Source organism: Solanum dulcamara, chromosome 6 (assembly GCF_947179165.1).
Source record: "Solanum dulcamara chromosome 6, daSolDulc1.2, whole genome shotgun sequence".
Lineage (NCBI taxonomy): Eukaryota > Viridiplantae > Streptophyta > Magnoliopsida > Solanales > Solanaceae > Solanum > Solanum dulcamara.
Window position 1 is genome coordinate 75119982 of NC_077242.1, and position 26346 is coordinate 75146327.

A 26346-nucleotide genomic window follows, 5' to 3' on the forward strand; every position below is an offset into this window, starting at 1 on the left:
CCTGTTTGGATTGTTTATTGTTTCTCACTAAAAAATAAGGCTCGTTTCTTGAGGCGAGGCTCTATTGGGAACAACTTCTTTACCCCTGTGATAGAATTAAGGTTTGCGTACACTCTATCCTCTCTAGATTCCATTGGCTGGTAACGAAACTAAAGCTTCACATGGGTCTGTCTTCTTTTTTTTCAACTTGTATGACACATTATGTATGTTGTTGTACTAAGAAATTGGGCTTGTTTTGTTGAACCTAGGGTCTATCGGAAACAAACCTCTCTACCCCAAGGTAGGGGTGTTTGTGTATATTCTACCCTCTCCAGACTTCACTGGATATGTTTTGTTGTATTAAGAAATTAGGCTTGTTTTCTTGAGCCGAGGGTCTATCAAACAACCTTTTTACCTCTGAGGTAGGGGAAAAGTTTGCACATATTTTTGCAGTAAGTTGGCCTAGTCTCTTGCTCAATCTTCGCCTTCTTCGATGGCCAAGTCCTATCTTTTTTAGACTCCATTTTGTGGAATTTTGTGGGATTATATGTTATTGTACGAAGAAATTAAATTAGGCTAGTAGCAATTTGATTGCAATTTTCAATAAATCTTTTTAACTTAAATGGTCTACATCCTATAGACCTTTAGGCAAAGAAAATGTCCTTAACCAGAACTTCATCTTATGATTTCAAGTTTCGGGAGATGAAGTTACTTAGTATCCATATTTGTCGAGGTAGATAATAGTTGCATAGCTAAGTTCAATGGGAGAGATTCATTTGAATCCGTTTGACGAAAAATTATGAATACGCAACTAAGGTAAAAATAATTTGTGTATATATATATATATATATATAGTTTTTGAATCCGCATGGAAAAAAGGAAAGGGACATTCTTGCCTTTCTTCTTTTTGAAATCTCTGTCACGGATAACGAGTTACAAAGCTAGAAATTTTACTAGAGATTCAAGATTTAATATATATGTTATATTACTATGACGAAAAGTGTTTAATTAACAAGCCTTAGCTACAAATTGATGGTATATTTAATGATATTTCGTATTCATAGAGTTAAAATCTTGAATGGTATTATGTATTGACTAAATATTATTGAACGCCTTTGGAGACAAATAACAATGTATACTTAGTTGCTTTATAAAAATTTCTATTGTAATGTAATTTGTTTAAACCTTTTTTTTTTTTTTTCTTTCTAAAAGAATAGAGTATTTTAAATCAAGAGAAGAATAATTTAGTTCCGAGCTTGCTCTTCTGTCAAAATTAAGGATCAATTTGTATCAAAGTATAATAGAGGAGAATATTTAAACCAAAAGTATAATTGGAGGGTATATTTAGACCGAAAGTATGTTGAGATATATATTTAGATTATATTCAATAACACAAAGTATATAAATCCGTTGTAGTCTAGTTGGTTAGGATACTCGGCTCTCACCCGAGAGACCCGGGTTCAAGTCCCGGCAACGGAATTACACTTTGAAAAATAAGAACAATAACACATATCCATTGTAATCCTGAAATAAGTGAGCCTAGAGACTCGGGTATGCGAAGAATTGAGATTTACTTTATTCTTGCTTCTTCTTTTTTATAATTGTAGTGTTTGGATCATTTTGTGTGTATCTCAACTAATTTCACGATGCACTTGCTATTTCTCTCGCCAACACAAAATTTTCAACTTACTTCATCGATCACTAAGTCATATCCTTGAATGTGCTTTCTTCTCTATTAATTTTACAAAGGGCTATATATTCATAAGTAATTAAATTCATGTTTTAGACATGTTCTTCACAACTAAAAGAAAAACCAAGAAAATAAATAAGTATCAAAAATTCATTTTTGCTTCTTACTAATAAATCATCATAACCAGCCAATATATATATATATATATATATATATATATATACACACACACCAAGTACCAAAAGGGAGATGCTCAAAGAAGCTCCTTATTAAAGAAAAAACTCAATATTTATATCAAATCAATAAGTACATAACATATGTGTCCTAATTTGTTGCTAGTGACCACATTAACTTGTTAGCACAGGAGAATATATAGCCGCCATAATAAGTAGGCGAAGCAACTAGAAGTTCACGCTTCACGCCCTTACATACTTTGATTACTATATGTTGTTGTTTGTACTTTGTTTATTGTATCGATTGGATTCAAAGCTAGTGTTAAAGAGTATAAATTGACTTGCTATACCCCCGAGTACTGACCTCGAAAAATGGACAAATTTCTTTGCTTAGGAACACATACAAGATTCGTCGTTACAAAAGGATAATGGCAACCCTGCCGTTAACTACTTCATTTATGAATTTCATAGTAATAGAAATACATGTCCTACCGAGATAGAATTTGGAAATTGCTATTTTCTTTTATATAGTTGGTTTTCAATCCTTAGGACAAATAAATACATTACATAATTGTTGTGAAAATTACTATAGCTTATTGCTATTATACATTCCAACCACTATCAGTCAAACAACCATTTCTGCTTCTTTGGTACTACTAGGAATCCTCACATCAAACCTCATAGTTGGCTTGTATTGCTCAGGGACCTCAGCACCAGCCTGTACACATATTTCTACCACTGCAGGAGCTTGTCCATAGAAGCTCCGAAGCTCTCGTTGCAACGGTTGAGTCACATCGGGTACATGCCACACGTATCTTGGTGGTATTAAGTCGTCTAGCACTGCTGTCTGCCAACCATGTTGCCCGTTTCGTTGTTGGTGTTTGTGAGCTCCACAGTTTTGTGCTTTGTGTCCACTTGGACCAACATGCACTTCTGGACAGTATCCACAAACTCTCACTGGATACATCTTCATCAGCTTATTGGCTCCGGCCCTCATTTTTTCCCACGCTACGAGTGTTTCTTCAGCTAGCAATATTGTTTCTTCAGTGCTTGATGGTGGTTCTACCTCTGGATCGGGTATCTCGGTTAAAATTGGTGGCTTTGGAGATTCTGGATCAGGATCAGGCAATTCACTTTCATCTGCATCAACAAATTCATTTTTCCCGGTCCATATGATTGGCTTTCTTCTCCTTTTTGTAGGATATTCAGGTAAATCAACACCTGCTTGGATACAAAGCTCCACTACTGCAGGGATTCGAGGGATAGAAAATCTCTCCTCGTGTGAAATTCGTTTCCCCAGGCGATCATATAGATGGTAGGATTCAAGCGGCACTATTATGTCTTCAAGAACTGCCTTTCCCCACTCGTGATGTCCTTTACGTTGAGAAGCTTGTGATCCTCTGCATGACTTGAATGGATGTCCAACAGGTCCCACATGGATTTCATTACACCACCTGCAAAATTGGCCCAAGATGTAACGTGAGAATATTAAAGATTTTGAAGGAGCCATAATGTGCAGTAAACTTAAAGCATCTTATACAAGTAAAGATCATGCTTCTTTGAATTATAGTTGAATATGAACTAGAACTTCTGGAAGCATTTCATACAGATTCAAGAACAACGATTTGCAGTTTGCTAATATAAAGGTTAAGGCTCTGGAAATAATTGCCTTCAAGCATAGTGCCTTTTGAAACACTAATCATATACTAATAAGTCAAGATCAGGAAGAGAATTACTTGCAGCCATTAATAGTTACCACTTTCATGAGCTGCTTGAGATTGTTAATCACTGTCATTCGTGCATTGAACACATTGTACGCGGCAGGAACTAGGCTTTTAATAACTAATCCGATCTTTGGTGGAGGTACACGTCTTTTAGGTAGTCGATTTTTCATTCTATCCCTGGCAGCCCTCCGTAGCTCCACAATAGGTATTGGGAAGGGCTTCTTCTCTTTCCTTGAATAGTAACGAGGCAAATCTGCATTTTGTGGATGATCGCATCTAATACCAACAGCTCGGACAGGACATAACTTCTCTGATGGAATTCTAAGCTTCAATTCAAGTGCCACCCCACTGCAACTTTGCTGCAAACAGGTTCAGACACGAGTTTTATTTCAAAAATAAGAAAAGGATAGAGATAGTTTAACTCATAAGCAAATCCTTCACCCCAGTAATTGCAGAAGAAAAGACTCATGATTTGATGTAAGCCAGTGGTACTCACCAACAGGTATGTTCTATGAGAGAAAAGGGAAAAAAAACCCAAGTGAGGGATCGATTATCAATATCACCCGCTAGAGTTACATGATAGCTAAAGAACAGATAGGATCATCCATAATAGCTAAAGCACTATACATATATTATGGATTCATAGCCAGAGTAATTAAGAACAGATAGGATCACCCATAATAGCTAAAGCACTATACATCTCTTATGAATTCATAGCCAAAGTAATCTTTTGGTCACCACACTGTACCTATTACGGTTGACTCACAACTTTCAAACCACAAAACTATGAACATAAGGAGCTATTACAATGGCTGTTCTGAAGTAAAAAGAAAATTGTTTCTAACTCGAACAACTTAAGGTTCTACCTCAAACAATCTTGAACCAAAAGAATAAGATATGAGAATTAGAAACACTTCATGAGCACTAATAGATGCATTTCACAGACAAAGCTGCTATCATGGTGGCAAAAATTTACCTAAGCAGTTACAAAAGGTACTTCAATCTAAAATATAATGGGATAAAATAGTGTATGATCAGAGTGAACTAGGCAACAATTTATAGATAAGGACAATGTGGTAATCTCTCAAATATGCTGAATTTAACGTCACTACAGAGCTGAACTGGAAAGCTCAATTACCTCTGTTGGCATTACAACCTCATTTTGTTTTGTTGTATAAAAGAAAGGTGTATCATTCAATTTTATTACACCTACTCGCCCAAGATCATGGAAGGATCTTTCGATTGCCCCGTCCCCTTCAGAGTAGGTTGGGGTGCCTAGAAGTAAGAAATTAGCCACTTCAAAGTATGTACTAGGATAAGACTTATTTATGATAAAGGATGTACGGGGGTGAGTAGTCTTTCAGACAGAACGATGTACCCACACTGTTTTCCGGGACATAACATTACAAGAAAATTCCAAATTATAACATTGCCTCTAGAAAAACAAGCAGTTCTTTAATCCAAACTCCGCCTCCATCCCAAGCTAGTCGGGTCGGTTACATGAATCCTCACTTTCTATATTCTATTCAGTGGTAATAATGTGAAAGAATAGTTTATTACTAAGCAATATAATGCAAGTTAGAATTGGCAAACCTTCATAGAATCAAGTGAGCTTAAATTCAACTGGGGATTGCATCTCAAAATTCTGAATTTAGGTGGTTGACTTCTCCCTTTACTATGCACTAATACTTTGGTACTGAGTCGGGAGTGTAGACAGCCACAATCCATTCTGCAACCAGAAAACTAGTTAGGCTCACACCATACTCTTGTTAGATGCAGGCATAGAGACATGTTTGGTGTTCGCGTCATAACATTTCCATTCAGTTGTTCCCTTTTCCTACCTAACTATCATCATCTACTCAACTAGGTATGTTTAATACATAAATAATGATATTTCACGTACGACAAAAGGGAACAACTGACAGTTAGGACGTAAAACTCGCAAAAAAGTGATCTTTTTGACAATTATCTCAAAGAAAAAGTATACTATGTGCATTTATCAAGTAACCATTATAATTTCATTGGAAATATGTGAACCAGCAGAAATCTACATTTTAATACACAAAATGAACTTCCCCTCCACAAGATTATATTTTTTTCATGTTAAACTGAATTTTAATCAAGAAAACAAAACCCCATGAACTAAGTTTATCCTAATGCCTTAAAATCATCCCCCCCAAAAATAATAATCACCCAATTAAATTATAGCTCTGAAAATGGTGTCACCAAACGTAAAAATACAAAAAAAGAGAAATTCAAAAAAATTGAAATTAACATTAGGGGAAGTTTGGATGTTACCTTAAATCACTTTGGTGAAGATTTCATTGCAACAAATAAAAAAAAAATTGTTGAGCTTTGGAACTCCAGGAAGAAAAAGAATACAAACTACTACTACCAGATAATGTTCTTTGCCTTTTAATGGGCCTGAAATTATCGTGTCTAATGGCTTAATGGGCCTGTTTAAGGGCCCACGCTTTTGGGTCGTTTGGGTTATTTACGAGAATAACCTCGAAGCTAGGTGATTTTGAACGTTTGACCTTGTTTGTTCCATGAGTAAAACCTTAAGTTTAAGCAAGTTTTAATTTTGACATTAAAGATTTGTCTATGAGACAAGTGGTTAAAAGTTCTAACACCGTCCATTTTCAAGGTTATTAGGTGTAATTTCTTGTTGTTTTATATGAGGAAACATTTTTGGAATTGCACTAAACATATTTTTATAAGGAAATCTATCATTCTTTTTAAATTAACTAAAAAATAATTTAAAAAAGAAATTGTTTGGAAAGTGATTCTCAAATCATCATAAATATAGTGAAGGGTAAAATTAATATAACTTGGCAACTTCAAGATTCTATAGACACTATAAATTGTATGCTCGCTCAGACAATCAATATTGTTTAACATTGCTATAGAGAAGCTAATCAAATTGTAGATGCATTGGCCAAGTGGAGTATGGAAGGTCATAAAGAATTTCTTTTATGAAGTTAAGGATCTCTCCAATTTTAAGTACAATATATAAACTTCGACTTTCATAACAATAACTACGGGACTATTTTGTTTATAATAATTATACAATAAGTATCATCATATTTTAGTTGACCTCTAATTTCCTTTCTATTTTTGGGGGGTCTTTCCATGTTTGAAAACCACTAAGAGCACTATGAAAAAGGTTAAGCCAAAAGACTTCAACAAATCCTATTTTAATGCTCTCACAAAGAATTCAACCTCACAAATCCATTGGACATTTGTCAAACTTTAACCTCTCACATTTCCACTATTTATACTCCTAAAAAACACATCCAAAAATCACAAAAAAATATCAATTTTCAACAATTTTAAAAAATAAATAGAAAATTTTAGTTAAGAAACAAAAATGGTTGGACAAGAAAACGTGAATTCAGCCGGAGTAAGGGTGGTGCCACCACCAGGACAACCACATACCACTATTAGGGCGCCCGGTATGGCGGCACCGCCACCGTCAATGGGGCAACAGGTTTCCAGGGCCGCGACAGCCGCGGCCACAGGAAACCAAACATCACCAAAGTTGCCTTCACCAAGTAACATGAACACGGAAGTGCTCAACCAAACACGTAAGATGCCGTTTTGCCCGGCAAAAGCCGTTGGTGGTGGCCTTGCCGTGGTAATGTCCATCGCGTATTTCACCTTGTATTCCAAGAAAAAGCCCGAGGCGAGTGCCATGGATGTTGCTAGAGTCATCACAGGAACTGCTAATCCAGAACACACTCATCCTCGTAACTAATTATATACTCTAAAAGTGTAATGAATTTTTACATTATTAGCGTAGGTAAATTAGGTTCCCTGATACGCAATTCCATTGGTGATTACGTATTCAATTGTTTTTCTGTTATATTACAATTTTTTTTTGGTTAGTTTCAAAGTTCTCTTTTTACAAGGCAATAATTCCTTGGTGTATCGTGCATATGACACGATTTATAATAGTGTATGTAGTATATACTAAACAATAAATGATATTTAACTTTAGAATTTCACCCTCACCCCAAATCAAGGGATTAAATAACAACCATTCTTGTTTTGTTAGTTAATGATCTCTCTTAATTTAATGTTATAATTAAAGATGTTAGTTTTAGCGTAAAATTGAAGGTTCGAAATAAGAAAAGAGAAAAGGGAGAATTATAATAACAAGGTATCAAATTGAATATCCAGATATTGAATTTAGTTTTTTACATTAATTCATATATGAATTTTCTTATTTTCTTGTTATTAGTAATGATTCTTTACTTGGGAGGTTGAAATCTTTCTATTTTGTTTATACAAAAAAAATTGACCTTGAAATATTTAGAATGAATAGGAAGGGTCTAGAGATGATGTTAGAAATTGTTGAGGTTACCAAAAAAGTAATCTTTAATTCTTTTCGGGCGATCGAAAAATAAAGAAATGATTCATTTATTAAGAAAAGATCATGTGATAATTGAATCTTACATCTCTGTGATGCAAGCTTTTATAGTTTTTACCATTATGTAATTGTTCAGTTCTTTTTATTCTCGAGAATTTGACTTACATTATGGCTTTCTTTAATTTAAATGTTTAAACAAATGGAAGAGAAAGTAAATTAAACAATTTTGGAAAAAAGTCTGGTCAATTAGTTTAAGTGTTATAGTGATTAGGTATAAAGTTTTAAAAAATAGAATATTATTAAATTTTGTAATTTTAAATTAAGGATGCATGTAATGTATTAAAATATTTTTAAAATCGTGTGGCGTTAAACAAGTTATGTGGAATATTAGAATTAGCGACTGATCAAATGTAAATAGTTTTTTTTACTAAAAAAAGTAACATATTTAAATTGAAAGAGATGAAGTATTATTTGAAAAGTATTAGAAGCTGCACATAAGAGGCACTCTTAATGACCTTTTGGAAAAATATGTAGGGTCAACTTAAAACGGACGATATGAAACAACATTAAAAGTATTTTTAAGATACTTAGCTCCACAATTAATATCAAGCTAATAATTCGACAAAAACAAGCATAAAGATGTTGAAGTGATCTTGAAGAAGACTCGCTTTACTATATTTAACATGTTAAAAATAACTTAGAGACACACACACACGAAAAATCTGGCTCTAATCTTTGGTGATTGTATCATAAGCTAAAAAAATGTTTAGTTCCGACAAATTTAAAGGATTTAATATGAACAAAAGTATATTTATAAAATAAAATCAGACTTAATACTCCCAAACTTAAAAGGATTATTTATGCTAATAGTAGTGTTTTTCATGAATGAGATAAGTTTGTGTGGAATATTAAGGTATATGAACAATTAGTAAAATTGATTTTATCAAGCATTATGTATCGTCTAATGAATTTTTAAAATATTGAATTTATTATATTAAGAGATTGATATAGTATTTTTTTTATTAATTATATTTCTTTATTTAATTAGTGTGTCAAGTCAAATATGATCAAATAAAAATAAACGGAGTATCTTCATTTATTTTAAATTTTTTAACAATACTAAAAATAAATGTCTCCTTTCACTTGTCCATTTGAAAAACAACAAGAGATAATTTATCAATTAAATCATAATTTACCTTATTATTAATTATAGTTATTTTTTAAAATATTAAATTTATCATCTTTACGGGGTGACATAATAAAATTATCATTCAATTTATTTCTTTAAAAAATTATAATCATTGTATCCCAAAATAAGCGTCACCTTAATAATTCAAAGCAAAAATCAATACTTCCCCATCTCATTTTATGTGACAATTTTTTTTAGTACATCCCAAAAAAACTTTATTTTATTATAATTAAAAATAATTTAACTTTAACATTCTTATTTTATTCTTAATAAAATTGTCACGACCTAACCCCGTGGGCCGTGACTAGTGTCCGAATTGGACACTTGTATACACACATATTATCTATAGTTAATCGGCAATTAAACATGATATAGGATTTATACGGGCAACACGTCGCCTCAAACTGTCACTTATATAAATATCATAATTACCTATCTCTTGGGGAGTCTTAATTGTCAAAAATAAGATAACATAATACGTAAGCCGACAAGGCTTCCACTCCGAATGTAAACGTCCAAAAAAACATAAGCCATACTAGTACACCGGACAACATCTATATACAACCCACTCATGTGTCTACAGACCTCTAAGAGGATTAACAATAGCATATGACGGGACAGGGCCTCATCGTACCCCTAAATACACAAATATATACATTATAAGGATTAGTACCACAAGTTCAGGCTCCGAGACAATGGAGCACTTCAAACCCGTTGAGTAGAATCCTAAGCTGACAGCTCTCCAAAATGAGTATCTGTACCTGCGGACATGAAACGCAGCCCCCCGAAGAAAGGGGGTCAGTACGATATATGTACTGAGTATATAAGCATAAAATACAATAAGAAACATCATAGCTAAAGTAAAGGTTTCCCGAGACAAGTATGATACTCAAGAAGTCACTGTACCTGTACCTTATGAAATAAAGTCATGCATGCTTATATCATATATCATATCCGGCCCTTTAGGGACTCAGTGAATCTGTCGTATACATACATATCATATTCAGCCCATCATGGCCTCATGTCATATCATCATATACATATATACCGTACCCGGCCCTCTAGTGAGGAACTCGGTGAATTATGCAGTGAAACTGTGCACGAATACATACCCGGCCCGGGACTCGGTGAAAGATATATTAAGGCATGCACGAGTAGAGTAGTGAGTAACCATATGCATTTAAATCATCATTTGAGACTCAATAGAATAATTCAAATGAACCATCATTTGAAAATCAAGACAATATTCATTTCAAGTAACCTCCGATTGACCTTATAAATTATTCCAAATATGAATTATACAGAAGTATGATCTATACTAAAATACGACTTATACCAACTTGGATGGCTGGAATCATACATATGAATCAAGACATATCGATATAAATTCTGAAAATTGAGAACATTCGCCATCCTAGTATATCTAAGAATAAGAGCTTTGTTGGAATTCTATACATTCGTCGTCCATTTATTTCATAAGATCATGCCAAAAGAAAAAAAGGTTAGCTTTACATACCTTTAGCGTTTACACGAATATGTTGCCCAATATTTTCTCAACTTATATTAAAACGTTAAGCACTATGATTAAGCTATGGACAAGAATAAAATGTACTCTACCGTTAGTAGGTTATTTCTAAAAAAATTTGGACAACACCTCCCCTATACCGCTCACTTTTCCCCCTTTCAAATCAGCTATATAATCATCAAGTAATATCAACAATCCAAAATATTGACATAAAATAAGATTTATTATTGACAATAAGCCTAGAATGTTGCCACCCGAATTATGTTACCCAAAACAGTAAGTTCGAAAAACCGAGTACCTCACGTTGTATCCAAATTTTGAAATTGAAAACGGCAAAACTGGACTTGATGATCTTCATGAAACTTTTAGAGCTATGTTTTAAGTTTGCAACCCAAAAGAAATCAATTCAAAATTCATTTTGTACAAAAAGATATCATCAAAACACTAACAACTATACATGAGGGATTTTTCAATTCAGAATCTGGACAGAATTTGTCTCATGATTCATCCCCTTTTTTCGACATAATAACAGCAGATATAGACTACAACATAAACATAAGAGTTGTAGGTACGTGTATTAGCTTTCCAAAACATATTTAATATCTAAAATCAAAGGTCTACACAATGAGATATTCCAGAATTACTACCAGCTACACAATCCCAAAAACGGATTTGAACACTCACAATCTTCATACACCTTTTTCCTCCAAATTCAAGAACAACAACTCATCAACGACATCAAAACAATATCAACCGTTATTATACATCATCACTAAGCTAATTCCATTCATTTAAGCTACCTAAAACAACCCTTTAACCCATAAATCTCAACAAATCACCAAACTAGTTTATAACATTATTTTCTCCGTTATAATCCGTTAAAACTCTAACTAAACTTGTTAACAATGAAAAAGGGACTTTAATATTACCTCAAGTGTGCAACAAACACATTAAATCTTCTCCTTATTGGCTGATATCTAGCTTAAATTGAAGCCAACGCGACGTACAACAATTTTCTCTTCATAAGCTTCGGATTTGGAACTCGAATTTTGGTCGGATTTGGTATTTCTCTCAAGAACTTCCTCTCTCTCTCTCTCTGAAAATTTCTGGATGTTTTCTTATTTGAGGATGAAGATAGAAGCTTAAAAAAAATCCCTTAAGGATGTGGTTATTGGGCCTGACCCGAGTTAGAATTGGATTGGATCGAATCTACTATCCAGCTTGACCCCTCTGTCTTAAAACATGCATATCTCTTTATTTCGATGTCACCTCCAGACTCACGACCTATGGTTGGAAAGATATTTCAATTTTCTACAACTTTCATTTTGAGGGTTTTCCCAAATTACCAAATTATAAAGGGGTTATGGACTTCCGAAGTTAGCTTACCCGAAACGTGACTTTAAGAATTTTTTTTTGATGGTTTCTATTTGAATTTGGCTCAAGTGTACTTTTTGAGATGTGTTTTACTTCACCTAAATTATCCATATAATTAGTCATTTACAATAAATCATGTCATTTAAAAATTAAAAATTAAAAATCCTTAAATTATATCCGTTAGCTCACGAATAGTCCAAAAAACAAAAATACGGAATATAACAAAAAAAATTTATATTTAGACAAATATCTAAAAATTATTTCCGATCATGATATTTCTATTTCATCTTTTAGTAGTGTATAATTTCTAAGATATATTTATTAAATAATATTAATTACATAATTATCAACTCCATGGCTATGTCCAAAATTCAGTATTCCCAAGGCGTTCTTCCTCTCTATAACAACCACCGCTCATTTTCCGATTCTCAAAGTAGCTCCTCCGATGCTCGACGTTTAACTCCGACGAAGATTCCGACGACGAAGACGACGACTATGGAAGTTTCTTATAACTCAAAATTCAACAATTTTCACTTGCTTCAATCACCTCCGCTTCATTCCTGTAATAATTTCTCTGTATTTATTTTTTACCTATTTTTTCTGATTTTTTCATATTTATTATAGCTCGTGTAATGCGTAAATGCGTTGAAAAATCATGTGAAGCATCTTCTGATCCACATTGTGATTTTTTTTTAGGGAAGAAGGGAAGGAAGTTATCGCTATCGCTATCGCCATCTCTGCATCCAGTAATTTTCTAATTCCTTTGCTAAATTTTTGTCTTGATTTTGTTTGAGCTTATTGATATAGCAATGACTTACTAGATTTTTCGTCAGTGTACTGTGTGTTTTTAATTTTGTGGATTGAGTTAATATTTGAAATTCTGTTGTTTTGAGTGAAACACTAATAAGAACAACACATTCGTTAGGGTTGCGAACACCTGTAGTGTTGCTGATACCAGTTTTATATGTGTAATATTCTTTTTGAAATGTTGAACTGTGTAACTGCTGGTGATTTGGATTATTCACTGTTCTACGATTTTGAATAGGTAAGGTAAACCAAATACTGGAAAAGGATTGGACTAGTAGCCCACTTGGAGGAAAACTACTCTTTAAAAATAGGTTCAATCGATTAATATAGGCTTTAAGAATGTTATGCTTGGAAGGAAAGATTTATACAACAATAAATATCGCCTCAGTCTCAAACAAGTTGGTCGGCTATATGGTCCTCACCAATAGGTTCCCATTAGATTCTTCTCAGGTCAACATTTATACAAAATAAAAACCAAAAATGAAAAGTACTAGAAGTTCTCCCTATTTTCTACTGGCAGAAGAATCTCTAATAGGGATAAAAGGCTCTTACAAATCATAGGACCTGAACTAAACGTATTAACATGACTAGAACATATTCCCAACTAATTGGTATGCTTATATAAATAGTTGTCTTCCATTGTGCCCTATTTTTCACCCGCCTTGATCCAAGAAAAGTCTTTTGGGACAACTTTTGTAACGCCCCACAACTTCTAAGCAAAGATTCAAACCGTTCTCCATATGTGTATAGGCCCGAACGGCCCGAACCCAGTAATTTCTAAGTTGTACATATATGTTAAAGTCTTTTACTAAGTGTAGTAAGTGTATCTGATATGTTTTAGGGTCGTAAAGTACCTCAAACACTAAGCCAAGTTCATAGCTTTTCTATTAGTTAGGTTTTTCGTGTAAGTTAGCTTATGAAGAGTTTTTTTGGCTTAATACCAACCAAATGAAAGTCCTTGAAGTCTTCTTTCAATCGCTTTTGACCGTTCGTCAATCCAAGTTATGTGCTAAAAGTTATACCCATTTTTCTGGACACTACGTAGTCTGCACGAACCGGTGCGCAAAGTGGACATCAGCCGTGCGACAAAGTCAGTGTTACTGTTAAGGTTGTGCGAAGTGCCGCTTCAGTTGCGCGATCGCGCACGTTACTTCGAAATTCTTTTAGTTTTTCTTCTTTTCACATTTTAGGAGGGGTGTTTTTGTCTTTTTCTCGTTCCATAACCCTAACCCACGACTATTAACTTTTCCCAAAAGCCAAAGTCTATCAGTTTTGATTTCTTCAATCCTCTCAGTCTCAAAATTTCTACGCTCAAGAACTTCAAGAAAACACTAAGGCTAGGGTTCATCTCCCAAGATTCTCCATCAAGTTTCTTCACTAAGGTATGCAGGAATCTAATGAGGAATTCCTTTTATCCTCATGTCCAAAAATTTCTCAGTTTTTATGAATTTAATACAATAATTAGGGTTTATAAACCCACTTTCAAATTCACCACTTTTATGATCTAATAGCATGGTTTCTTGAATTACTTACCCTTGATTATGAATTCTTGACTATTGAACTTCCTTTTATACTTGGTAAAGTTTTCCACGGTCATTCCATGAGTTATTGACAAGATATTATTTATGAAGCATGAACCTTATATTTCAAAGCATGATTTTAGAGTCTTTATGTTATTATGGTAGTTATTTTGAGAAATCACAAGTTATGCATGATTTCAAGTAAGTTGTCTCATGTTTAAAGTCATATGCATAGAAGTAAAAATATGTTTATGAAAGGGATATTTAAGCACTGCCTCACAATAATTATGATTCAAGATATGATTTTTGAGCTTTGTCTCACTTATGAGTTATGATTTAAGCTATGACTTTTATGCTTAGTCTCACATATGATTCAGATATATGGACAGTTTTTATACTTATGAGCATTAATATGTATTTATGTTGTTTTGGGAGTACTATTTAGCACCGAGTGGACTTTAGGGATGAAGGTTTCCGTTAGTGTCCGTGGATCTTTAGTAGCAATCCCTAAGTCCCATAACTACGTGCCACCGTAAGACTTGAGTATTCCGCTTTGTCGGACAACCCCCCATATGGCCCTGAGAGGCACAGACTAGTGGATCCACATAGATATGATATGGTCCTATATCCTGGCAAGGTATAGGGCAACCCGCCCAACTGGGTTAGCTGTTGGACATCATGAGCTCACATGGTGTATGTCGGTTATAAGAAACTCCCCAGTTTATGCATCTTTTTACGATATGTTCTTAACTTTATATGGTTAATTTAAGTATGCTATTTTATGAATATGATTATGCAAGGTTACTGTATTAGACTCATCCTTACATATGCTTTTAAACGAAGGTCTAATTGATACTTATGCATGAACTACAACTGTTTTCCTTCCGATTCTTTTATTATGTCTTATGATTTTGGAAATTCTATTTTACTATTTCTACATATGCTATTTAATATGATTATGTCAGTGTTCCTTTACATACTCGGTACATTCCGTGTACTGACGCATACTTTTCTTTGCGCTGCATTCTATTATGATGTAGATTCCAGTATCGTTCTCAGACTCGTGGCTAGTAAAGTTGCAGCATTCCCAGTCAGCAGTTAGTGAGTCCTCCTTATTTGGGGATTTCATGGAGTAGTTTTTGTTAGTTCTTTTACTAAGCAATGGTAGTTGGGGGCACCAGCGAACTTATTTCTTTTGGTTCAGATGTTAGAGGCTTGTTTCAGACATTAGTTTTCGATCTTCATGGATATGTTATTTTTTTTATTAGACCTTTTATGCATATATTCCAGCTTCCACTTAGTTTTCTTATGATATGCTTTTATGTGTTATGCCAAGGGTTAGCTTGGGACCACTCGTGGTTCCAAGTACCGTGTCTCGGCCGGGGTGTAGACTCGGATCGTAACAACTTCCTTCCATAATATTAGGTTTACCTTGTCCCCTCTAAAACCTTCAATCACCATGGTTTCACATGTGCATCTAGAGGTCAATGCATAACATAACCAAACCATCTCAAGCGACCTTTTATTTTATCCTCAATTTGTGCTACTTGCACCTTCTTGTGAGTGTTGTCAATTTAACTCGTCTAATCTTGTATAATTGCGCATCTATCTTAGCATTTTCGTCTCTTTAAGACTCATCTTGTGGATGTGTTGAACTTTAGCAGCTCAACATTCACTTCTATATAGCATTGGGGTCTTGTACAGTTCGAATGGAATAATTTACAAGTACAATAATTGAAAAACTATCATGCTTGTAGGAAGAATCGAACCTAATGCCTCAAAGGACCAGTAGCTTGATGTTCCCACTTGGGCAAGCCGACATTAGATGAATGTAGAGGTTATGGACATACATGATATTGATGGAATTGTTGTGATGGAAGAATTGTTTACAGTGAAAAGGACGTAAAATGAGCATAGTCTAGGAAGTGTCATGATGATAGCTAGTACTATATTGGTAGACAAGAGTCAGAATGCCGAGCAGTCAATTGGCCTACATATGGGGATTTGAATAGTGGTTGACGAAGTATACATGGAACTCAGTTGGTAAAACATCAAAGAAGAATCATTTTACTTATTATTAGCCGAAGCCTTAAAGTTTACTCTAGCTTGAAAATGAAAATAAAGTAGGTTTGCGCCTTTGCTATTTCTTGTTCTTAGTGAGAACTTTTGTCCCCTCCTTTTGTACTTCCACTTAAGCATACTATGGGCCTTCAAGTCTTCTTGAATTGATAACTTAAGGCTCCTTAATCTCTTGGAGGATGTTGGCAAGCTCCCAAATCCATGATAGCTATCTTGGATACTATCGGAACTGTTGGAAGCTGAAATTTCATTCTCCTTATTGAACGAAGCTTCACTTCCTGAACTTTGTCTTTCCAATACTAAACACTCATAGGGAGAATTTACTTGATCATTTTGTAGAATCTAAGCTGAGTGATGCTATTATGATTTTGTTCTGCATGGCTTAATCCTGTGTTGATCAGTAATCAGTATGTTAAGCATAACATACGACCCTTCCTTATGAGAAGCTAGTTTTCCTCATTTATTTGACTGCTATAAATTTTGTTATACAAAAATGAAAAAAAGGAAAGAATTGAGCATTAACATGGGTTGAAATATCACTTTTGTTGACAACAAATATTGCACGTGTGACAAGATGTGATAAAGCCATTTAATTATGACCCTGTTGAATTCAACTTTCCAATTGATTGGATCCATGGTGTACCACATACAATTTTAATATGAGTGTTGAATTATTGATAAATTTTTAGAAGTTGCATCCAATTTTGTGTTGCTAGAACTCGTCAATTAAATGGCTGAATTGTGAATGTAGAAGCATGAGAGATGTTTTCTGCGTGTAAAGGAGGAGAGTGATAAGGGGAGGGGTGTTAGAGATAAGTAGAGAGGGCAATAGATTAAATGAAGAAACCCATCTACACCATTCGAGCACATAGCTCTAAATCAATGGGGCTCCCTTTGTCCTAATTTGCAAAATTTCTAGAGCAGAGACGTACTTCTATTATATTTATATTAAACTGGTCCATGTAGTTGTGATGCATAAGAAATTGAGGACAGCAAACATCTATTTCTGAATGGTCCTGGACAATCACTATTTCTAAACATTTTTGGGGTGCAGTAGGGATACAAATGCTGTCAACTAGTTTTTTTTTGGTTCTGGATGCGCTGAAACCGCAGAAAATGACTGAGGAACATTTGGAAACAATCCAGGTTGTGGTTGTGGGATGACATGGGAGGAAAGGAACTAGAGATCCTTCTAGAGGAGGGCTACAACTGCACATGTTTTTTAATATAATGATAAAGTTGTTTGTTCTCTGGTGTAATTTATGTCATGTATATGATAAAAATTGTATGACTGTTCACTAGATCAATACAATTGTGAAAAGATGCAATGTAATAATGTCCAGAAATATCGTGGTACTTGGCTTCTGCTGTTGATAAGTGTGTTTCCTAGTCATTTATGGAAGATGTGGGGGGTGGGGGTGGAGGGAGGGGGGACCGTCGCTGAAGATAAAATTAGCTTCTTGAAGAATTTATTCATTTGTAAAAGTGTCTCAATCTAGCTCTTTTCTTTTTTGGGTAATAACATGTTTGAAATGTATCTAACTGTGAACAAGGGGATGATGATTGGCAACTCAAAAAGGAATGTAGAAAAGCTAATTACTAGGGAAAGATATGTTCAAGGCCCGTCACCAATAGGCGTGAAATTGTGGTTTCAGGAGGTCATTTCTCTGTATTCATAGCCAAGTTTAACACACATACACACTGTTGCTGTTCGTGGCTATAATGTTACTCTGTTTATGGTGAATCCAATCATTTTTCGCAAATGGTATTTATCATTTTTGTGAAACAAGAGGTAGTGCAGTGATATTAGCTACTCTCTTTATTTTCCTGCATGATTCATGCTGAATCCAGCTAGTTTCCTGTGGCTTCATTATTTCCAGTTCTCACACTCGGAGAAAAAGAAAGGAAAAAAAGGAATTCTGTGTAGGCTATATAAAATGCTAGCATGTGATTTTATACTTGTAAAATCCAGAAGCTGCAGAATTTCTTACATGTTATCTTATAATTTGTAAAATACTTACATACGTAAACTTCAGTCTTCAGCGTCGCTACTATGGCTGCCCAGAGATTTGAGCAATGGTATGCTCAAGTGGTTTTCATGTCCTAGTTTGATTTGTAAACATTTCGCATTATTGATGGATAAGAGAAACATGTATTGTTTAGGAATAGGATTTTGTGCATTATACATTTTGTTTCTCTTAAAGCCTTCACCAAAACAAAATACGAGCTATTAGGCTCTTGAAGTCTCTCCTTGTCCCTTTTAACTCTATCTTCTGCAAAATCTGGCACCTTAACCACCCGTTTTGTATTTCCATCCCTTCCAACATCTGCAGAAGAAGACAAAACCGTTGTATTCTCTCTCATTGTACTTTATGGAGATCTGTCTAAAGCTTAAAATGTTGAAGAGAAGCCTTTTGCGATGTTACACCAATGTCGCTTCTTCCTGCAAACCATTGTCAGTCCTTTTACCATTGTTAGAATAGGAATAGGTAAATACAATCCTACTTAGAATAGGAATATGAATAGTAATAGGAATAGAAATAGTAAATAGTATCCCACTTGTTAAAGGATTGTATTGTAGTGTCTATAAATAGTGTCTCTGTGTAATAATATAGAGACACAATTCAATAATATTTTTCTCCTATATTTCTCACATGGTATCGGAGCCTCTAGGATCTTGGTAGAGAATACAAAAAAAAAAAGCTTCCGCAGCCGGCAGGCGGTTATAACTCATATAACCACCCGTTTGGCCAATGGTTATGTTAACAAAAGTAGGGTCAATGATATATACATGAACCCCATATTCAGGGAAAGAAAACTCAGTCAGGCAGATCACCGTGCGCCAATTTTCGGTGATTTTCTAGGCCTGTTTTGTGTTAACCCCATATCCGTCAGTGTTTGTGTAGCATCATGCCATCTTTTCGGTGACTACTTTCTTATATCTAATTTGTGTAGCACCGTGCTATCTTTCCAGTGACTTCTTTTTTATATTTAATTTGTGAAGCACCGTGCCATATTTTCGATGACTATTTTTTTATATTTAATTTGTGTAGCACTGTGCCATCTTTCCGGTGACTACTTTCTCATATTTGACTTGCGTAGCACCGTGCATCTCTTCGGACTACTTATCATATTTAATTTGTGTAGTATCGTGGATTTTTCTGAACTACTTTCTCATAGCTGAGTTGCATAGCACCGTGTGTCTTTTCGGTGACTCCTCAGATTTGATTTGTATAGTTCCATGCATCTTTCGGTAACTCCTCAAATCTGATTTGCGTAGGGTTGTGCTATCATTTTGACCCTACTCATATAATTTATCTTTTTCAGTAGGGTTGTGCCGTCAATTCGAGCCTACTCATATAGTTCTTTTTTTCAGTAGGGTCGTGCCATTATTCCGACCCTACCCATACAATTATCTTTCTTTATAGGTTTGTGCCATCATTCCGATCCTATCCATATAATTTTATTACTCCGGTTGTGACCACTTTTAGCCATCAAATCTAATAATCCAGGACAAGAGCATGTTCTGGCCAGTTTTACGGTGAATTTCTTGTTTAAGGTCTACCTATCTCTTGATTTCGAGACGATCCATATTTTATACCATATTTCAAGCACTTTTCAACGACCATTGCATTATTTCCGTCTGATCTGAGTTTTCCTGCAGTGTTTTCTTTCTATTTTAGATTTACTTTTGTCAAAAAAAGGGTATACTCAGATATTTGGGTTGGATTACAGTGATATTTTCTTTCCCGTGGCTAAAATAACATATGTCCGCCTTTTTCTATCTATGGTTGTCGTTCTCCATTGGCCTTTTAATCAGTTGGACATTAAGAATGTTTTGCTCCGCGATGATCTCTGGGAAGAAGTCTATATAAAGCAACCACCTGGTTTTGTTGCTCAAGGGAAGTCTGATAGCCTTGTATGTCGATTGTGTAAGTCACTCTATGGTGTGAAACAGTCTTCTCAAGCTTCGTTTAGGAAGTTCAATACTGTAATTTTATCACTCTGTATTTTATCGACATTATGCATCAAATTCAGTATTTCATGAGAAGACTAAGCACATTGAGATTGACTGGCATTATGCATCAAATCCAGTATTGCATGAGAAGACTAAGCACATTGAGATTGACTGTCAATTTTGTGAAGTCGAGTGATCAACTTGCAGATATCTCATCAAGCTCCTCATCAGTCCTCATATTAATTACATTTGTAACAAGCTAGGTACATATGACTTGTATGCACTAGCTTGAGGGGGAATGTTAGAATAGGAATAGGTATATACAATCCTACTTAGAATAGGAATAGGAATATGAATAGTAATAGGAATAGAAATAGTAAATAGTATCCTACTTGGTAAAGGATTGTATTGTAGTGTCTATAAATAGTGTCTCTATGTAATAATATAGAGATACAATTCAATAATATTTTTCTCATATATTTCTCACAACCATGTTTGAGAACATCTTCATAAAGCTGTGTAAGTGGTCATAGCTTCCATTTCTTCTGAAAGCTGGTCCCTCTGCACATGATCTGTAAAGGGGAAAGAATAAATCAATTAGACCAAGGTTACTATGTTTGCATTAGTTGACAATGCCGTTGACATTTTGTTTTCATTCAAAAGCTAGGTAAATCTTTTCTGCGCCTAACTTCAGTACAAGCGAGGTGCAGAGCTTTATCAATGAACAAGAGAATATCATTCTACTTCTCTAATTTTGACTTTGTTATCGACAATGCATTTCAGCAATTGACTGCTAGACATGGAAACTACTCCTGTTGCTCGTCTTTAAGGCAATCAGTCTGGAGAAATACAAAATTTTGTAAGTATTTTTAGTCGAATATTGTTTTCCTGTAGAATGAATCTCATGAGTAACTTTACATCATGAAACAATTAAAATGCAAAATAGCTAAAGTGCCGTGTAAAACTATTTTTGGCCATTTGATGTAGTTGGTGCCCTAACATACTAAGTGACTCCGAGACAAAGCATCTAGTCCCTCTCTGAAAATACAAAATTGACTTTCTGGGTTCATATATGTTCCATCCCATAGGAATGCTAGAACTACTATGCCTGAAGTTGGGTATTAGTCAGATTGTTCACTCCTACTTTTGGTATTTATGTCATAAAAAGGAGCTAACTTCTGTACTTCACAGAGATTGGTCCCAGTTAAGCTTATGACTTGCTAATTATAAGATGATCAGAAATAATTTGAAATCTCTTAGTCATCTTACGGAAACAAGAAAAGGATGAACTACCAGATTCCTTAATAATCTGCATTGTGATGTGAATTCACTGATTTATACTTGCATCCATGCTTGGACTTCCCTGCCAGTGCCAATCCTTCAACCACATATGAAGAAAATTTTAAATACTATCGAAGAAAAGAGTTCATAGTGAATGAGCTAGGTAATTGCGTGGTATTTAAGTGGAGAAAGGTAGAGGGGCGGGCCCATTACCTGCCGAGTTTCGAACCTTGCGTCACTGGCCCTTGGGGATATCTTGGTTATACCCCCCCCCCCCCAAAAAAAAAAAAAAAAAAAGAAGGAGGGAGAGTTGTTTGCAATTTTTTTTTGTCTCAGGTTTTGCTAAACTTATTTGTTTGATGGAGTTTTTGTAAAAATTGGTAACTTATTTTGGATGTTTCCAGACTCAGATTTGCAGAACTCGTTTTTGCAAAATTAAGAAAATAGTGTAGATCTCCAAACATGGTTGCCTGATTTTGCAAAAAATCTGTCAGATAAAATAGTTTTTGCAAAAACTGGAAAGAATTCAACTTAATTCTTGCAAAACAGAAACAAATACAATCTTAAAATTTTGTCTAGTTTGGTTTGAGAAGAAAAGGAAGGTTATTAATCAGAAAAAAAGAAGAGTAAAGTTGGTTCTAGTCTTGGGCTGACATACTCGGTCGGATATCAATTTTCTTTTGCTTGGTCGCTTCTATTTTCAGACACTTGGCAGAAACTGACTATTCTTTTGTTGACTTGATTGGTTTTCAAAATGAGTCTTGATTTTCGTAGATGGATTATTCAATTGGGCTTTCCCCACATACTCTTTGTTCTATATTTTGTATTTGATGTTGAATAGTTATCACCCAGTTCTTATTTGCTAATCTGTATCAGTCGAACTGGAGGTCGAGCAGCAATGGTCTCCTAATTAATTTTGCTTGTTTCATGCAGACGCCGTCCCAGGCAGTACAACTTTTGGCACAAGTAGACAAGCATGTGTCTCCTTTCACTCTTTCTCCCAACAAAAGAAGTATAATATTGGTTATGGAAATAAAAGCTTTTATAGACAATATAGATCATTGAGACACGTTATTGCTAGGTCCGAACTTGCTAATACCAGCTCAGCTGGTGCTGCTTATCCACTGTCAGGTGCATTTCAAAATTGTTTTACCATCTCTTTTATTCACTTGGACTCGCTTTTACAGAGATACATCTTCTCTTTTACAGAACTAGAGTTGAGGTCAAAAGTAAGAGCAATTTGCTTTTATGCGGTCACTGCTTTCTCTGCCATCTTTTTGTTTGTGCTCATGCTTGTGCAACATCCTTTTGTACTGTTGTTTGATCGATACCGTAGGAAGGCTCACCATCTTGTTGCCAGGACATGGGCAACCTTGACCATTACTCCATTTTATAGAGTCGAGTTTGAGGGCTTGGAGAATCTTCCTTCTCCAGATACTCCTGCAGTTTATGTGTCCAACCATCAGAGCTTTCTGGACATATATACATTACTTACTCTTGGGAGAGACTTCAAGTTCATCAGCAAGACTGCAATTTTCCTAATTCCTATTATTGGATGGGCCATGTATATGATGGGTCTGATTCCATTAAGGCGCATGGACAGCAGAAGTCAATTGGTATTTTTTCTTTGATGTGATTAATGACAAATATCCTCATAGCTATACTGAGTCTTTTAAGTTATTCAATTGTATGTCAACTATTCTAACATTTTTTAAATGGGTTTGAATCCTGTTGCTAGGTTTGAAATTTCTACTTTCTTATTAGCTTTTATGAATTCAGGAATGTCTCAAGCGTTGCATGGATTTAGTCAAGAAGGGGGCATCCGTCTTTTTCTTCCCCGAGGGTACTCGGAGTAAAGATGGAAAGTTAGGCTCTTTCAAGGTAAGGTCTATGTCCAAATAACTTATGTTCCCTCTCTCTCTCTTCCCAACCTCACCGCCACCCTCCACCCCCTAAAAAGGAGGAAACAGCATAAGCTTTCAGAAAGTTTCCAATTCACTAGGTAGCTGCTTGTTAGAATAGAAATATTATCTTCAGACATGTCTTGAACCCCCTACTCTTTTTCCATCTGGTATGTTTGTATAGGAATTTCAGCATGTAGACTGCAAGAAGTAATAGTGCGCAAAGAAATCTTTTGAATACAACCAAGTATAGACCTGTAAATGATGTCGAATGTAATTTTGAAGGCCTTGATGCCTTAGCTGTTAAGCATAAGGCCATAGTCTACTAATGGTACCATATTCTGGTAATCCTCTTTTCGGGTCATTGGTTACAGGAATTTATTGCAAATAAAACTAGTCAAAGGTGTACTGGCCTTCTGTTTAGCTCTTTTTTTTTTCTTGCTGGTGGTGCAGAAAGGTGCATTCAGCATTGCTGCCAAAACCGGAGTGCCTGTTGTTCCAATTACTATTAGCGGAACAGGCAGAATAATGCCAGCAGGGCTGGAGGGTAGAGTATATCCAGGATCAGTTAAAGTTGTTGTCCACAAGCCTTTAAAAGGTAATGATTCAGATGTGCTGTGTAGCGAAGCCAGGAATGTGATAAAGGATGTGCTCATTCATCAAGGCTGAGGGATCTGTTTGACATGTACTTTCGTTTATCTTTTTCACCTAAGCATCGAAAGTTAGGATTCAGGGAATATGTGCATACAGGTATGCTTTCCTAGCAGTTTGTCCTCCTATATTTGTGCTTGTCCTTTAATATTTTGCAATATGAAAATGGTTCACCTGGATCTATACCTTTCTTGACAGCATCACACTTCTACATATGTTTTTATCAACTCTTCTTAATTTTTTGAAAAAAAAAGTGAAGAAAGAATGAGGTTACTAGATAAAGTTCAATTTTTGCAAATGATTGGTCTCCCTCTGTTGCAAGCCTACATTTACAGAAACATGTTTCCCATGATGTCATCATTATGCTTCTCATCCACATTAAGCACATACTTAGACGAAATTTGAAGTTTAAAACAAAGAACTGGAAATGCAGTTGCTTCACCCCCTTGAATTTCTAATTCAACCCGTGTACTAAGGATTTTTGGGGAGGAAAGAGGGGGAAAGATGAGAAGTGTATGGAGGTCCTGTTTTCTTTTTTGGTTTGCAGTCGTTCATGTGATGCCAATGTATTATTTGGTTTAACTTGTGTTGTGTTTTGGTTCTCTGTGTTGGATGTTCTGATTTTTCCCGGGACTAAATGAATTGTTCTACTGCCCACCACGCCCTTCTCAAATACGACTGTTTAAACTGTTGGATGACTCTCATAATATCAATGTCATTTTCACCTGAAATGCTGCTAATATGCCCTCTTTTGCAGAACGAACCTATCACATCGTGAACAGTTTCCTTTCAGTCTAAAGGATATGAACCTGGTGGATGATATTTGTATCAATCAACTGAGAGATCTATTCAGAGTTGAAAGGTGAACATTGGCTTTGTCCTTTTTTGTTGGAATTGGCGGCAGGCTCTTCTCAATTGTCATTTACATCAGAAGGTTGCCTTTTGTGCCATTACTCAATTGTATAGGGCTTACTAATATTGTTCATCTGAGTTTTTGTTCTGTGTACTGATGTTGCAAGTGATTTTTACAATATCAAGTTAAATTGACCTTCAACAACAGGTAAATCTCCTTATCGAGTCTAAATATGTTAACATAGAGAACATACATATAAACCATAATACATAAACATACACCCACATTGGCCTCAGTTGGCAAGTAAATGCTTTAACTTTGATTATGCACGTTTAGACACATCAACTCGTCTCCACTGTGTCAGTTGAACACTCGAACTTACAAAATGATCATCTAGACACTTTCAAGATTTATGTTTCATGTCAACGCAGGGTGTCCATGAGACCCAATGGGGACAAGTTGGAGTTGTTTAGTTGTCTGAGACCAAGTTGAAGTGTCTAGATTTGCTCTCTTAAAATTGGAGTACTTGTTTGTCAACTAAGGTGAAGTTTGAGTGTTTGTTTAGTATTTTATATATATAACCTACTAAAGCTGGTTATAATCACAAAGTTATGTTGTAAGAGGTATAACTTATGTCGGACTATGCAAACGTTCTCTAAACATTTGGCTGCAAAATTAGGTGATAGATAAGAGTACTTCGGCCTACAAATTTTCATTAAACGAGCAATAGAATCAAATCCATGCAAAAATTTCTTGAGTGATGACCATTATAACTCAATTTCAACTTAGAATACAGGGTTTCTTCTTCTTCTCTCTGGAAGACAAATCGTATATGTCCAAATCTTTAATATCTAATTATTTTAATCAATGATCAGATCATCAAGCTGCAACATGATTATTTTACTAATACTATACCTTATAATATGGAGATTAGCCGATCTAATTTATCCTGTACATGTTTCCCTCTAATAACTGACTCAAATCTGGCCAACAAACATGAATCTTATTGTATGCATCTCATTTTAGAGGGAAATCAAGATTTTTAATTATATGAACTTCCACTCATAAATTTTTTACTTATTGAGTTCCAAATAAATTATTTATACATATCAACACAAATATAAAATTTAAGCTATAGTTATTGATTATGTCAAACACTTATCTCCTACCTTATTAAAAGTCTTTTAACAAGTCTCCAGTTTCAAAACATTAATATAAATTTTAGAAGATTTTTCGCAATTCTTTTTGTTTGTCACCAAAAGAATCTAAG

The 26346-nt window shown here is 34.9% G+C and overlaps 2 protein-coding genes and 1 non-coding gene across 4 annotated transcripts; 2 read left to right on the forward strand and 1 right to left on the reverse strand.

Moving 5' to 3' along the window:
* The first annotated feature begins 1385 nt into the window (after window positions 1-1385).
* Window positions 1386-1458, forward strand: TRNAE-CUC (transfer RNA glutamic acid (anticodon CUC)). Its single transcript has one exon. It is a non-coding gene; the product is annotated as a tRNA-Glu (tRNA).
* Window positions 1459-2250: 792 nt separating this feature from the next.
* Window positions 2251-5948, reverse strand: LOC129891541 (APO protein 2, chloroplastic). The gene is made up of 4 exons (XM_055966935.1): window positions 5865-5948; window positions 5160-5295; window positions 3579-3925; window positions 2251-3296 (listed from the first exon to the last, which is right to left on the reverse strand). The coding sequence occupies exons 2-4, from the start codon at window positions 5292-5294 to the stop codon at window positions 2468-2470; spliced, it is 1311 nt and encodes a 436-aa protein (XP_055822910.1). The 5' UTR covers window position 5295; window positions 5865-5948; the 3' UTR covers window positions 2251-2467.
* A 6411-nt stretch (window positions 5949-12359) lies between these two features.
* On the forward strand, window positions 12360-25282 carry LOC129891542 (1-acyl-sn-glycerol-3-phosphate acyltransferase BAT2, chloroplastic). 2 transcript variants are annotated; one of them, XM_055966936.1, is made up of 8 exons: window positions 12365-12588; window positions 12723-12772; window positions 21174-21249; window positions 22605-22802; window positions 22881-23287; window positions 23451-23552; window positions 24026-24322; window positions 24981-25282. In XM_055966936.1, exons 1-7 carry the CDS (start codon window positions 12381-12383, stop codon window positions 24239-24241), a joined length of 1257 nt encoding a protein of 418 aa, XP_055822911.1. In that variant the 5' UTR covers window positions 12365-12380; the 3' UTR covers window positions 24242-24322; window positions 24981-25282. The 2 variants fall into 2 exon arrangements, with proteins under 2 accessions (XP_055822912.1, XP_055822911.1); XM_055966937.1 differs by lacking the exons at window positions 24026-24322; window positions 24981-25282 and adding an exon at window positions 23757-23986 and having other exon boundaries at window positions 12360-12588.
* The last annotated feature ends 1064 nt before the right edge of the window (window positions 25283-26346 follow it).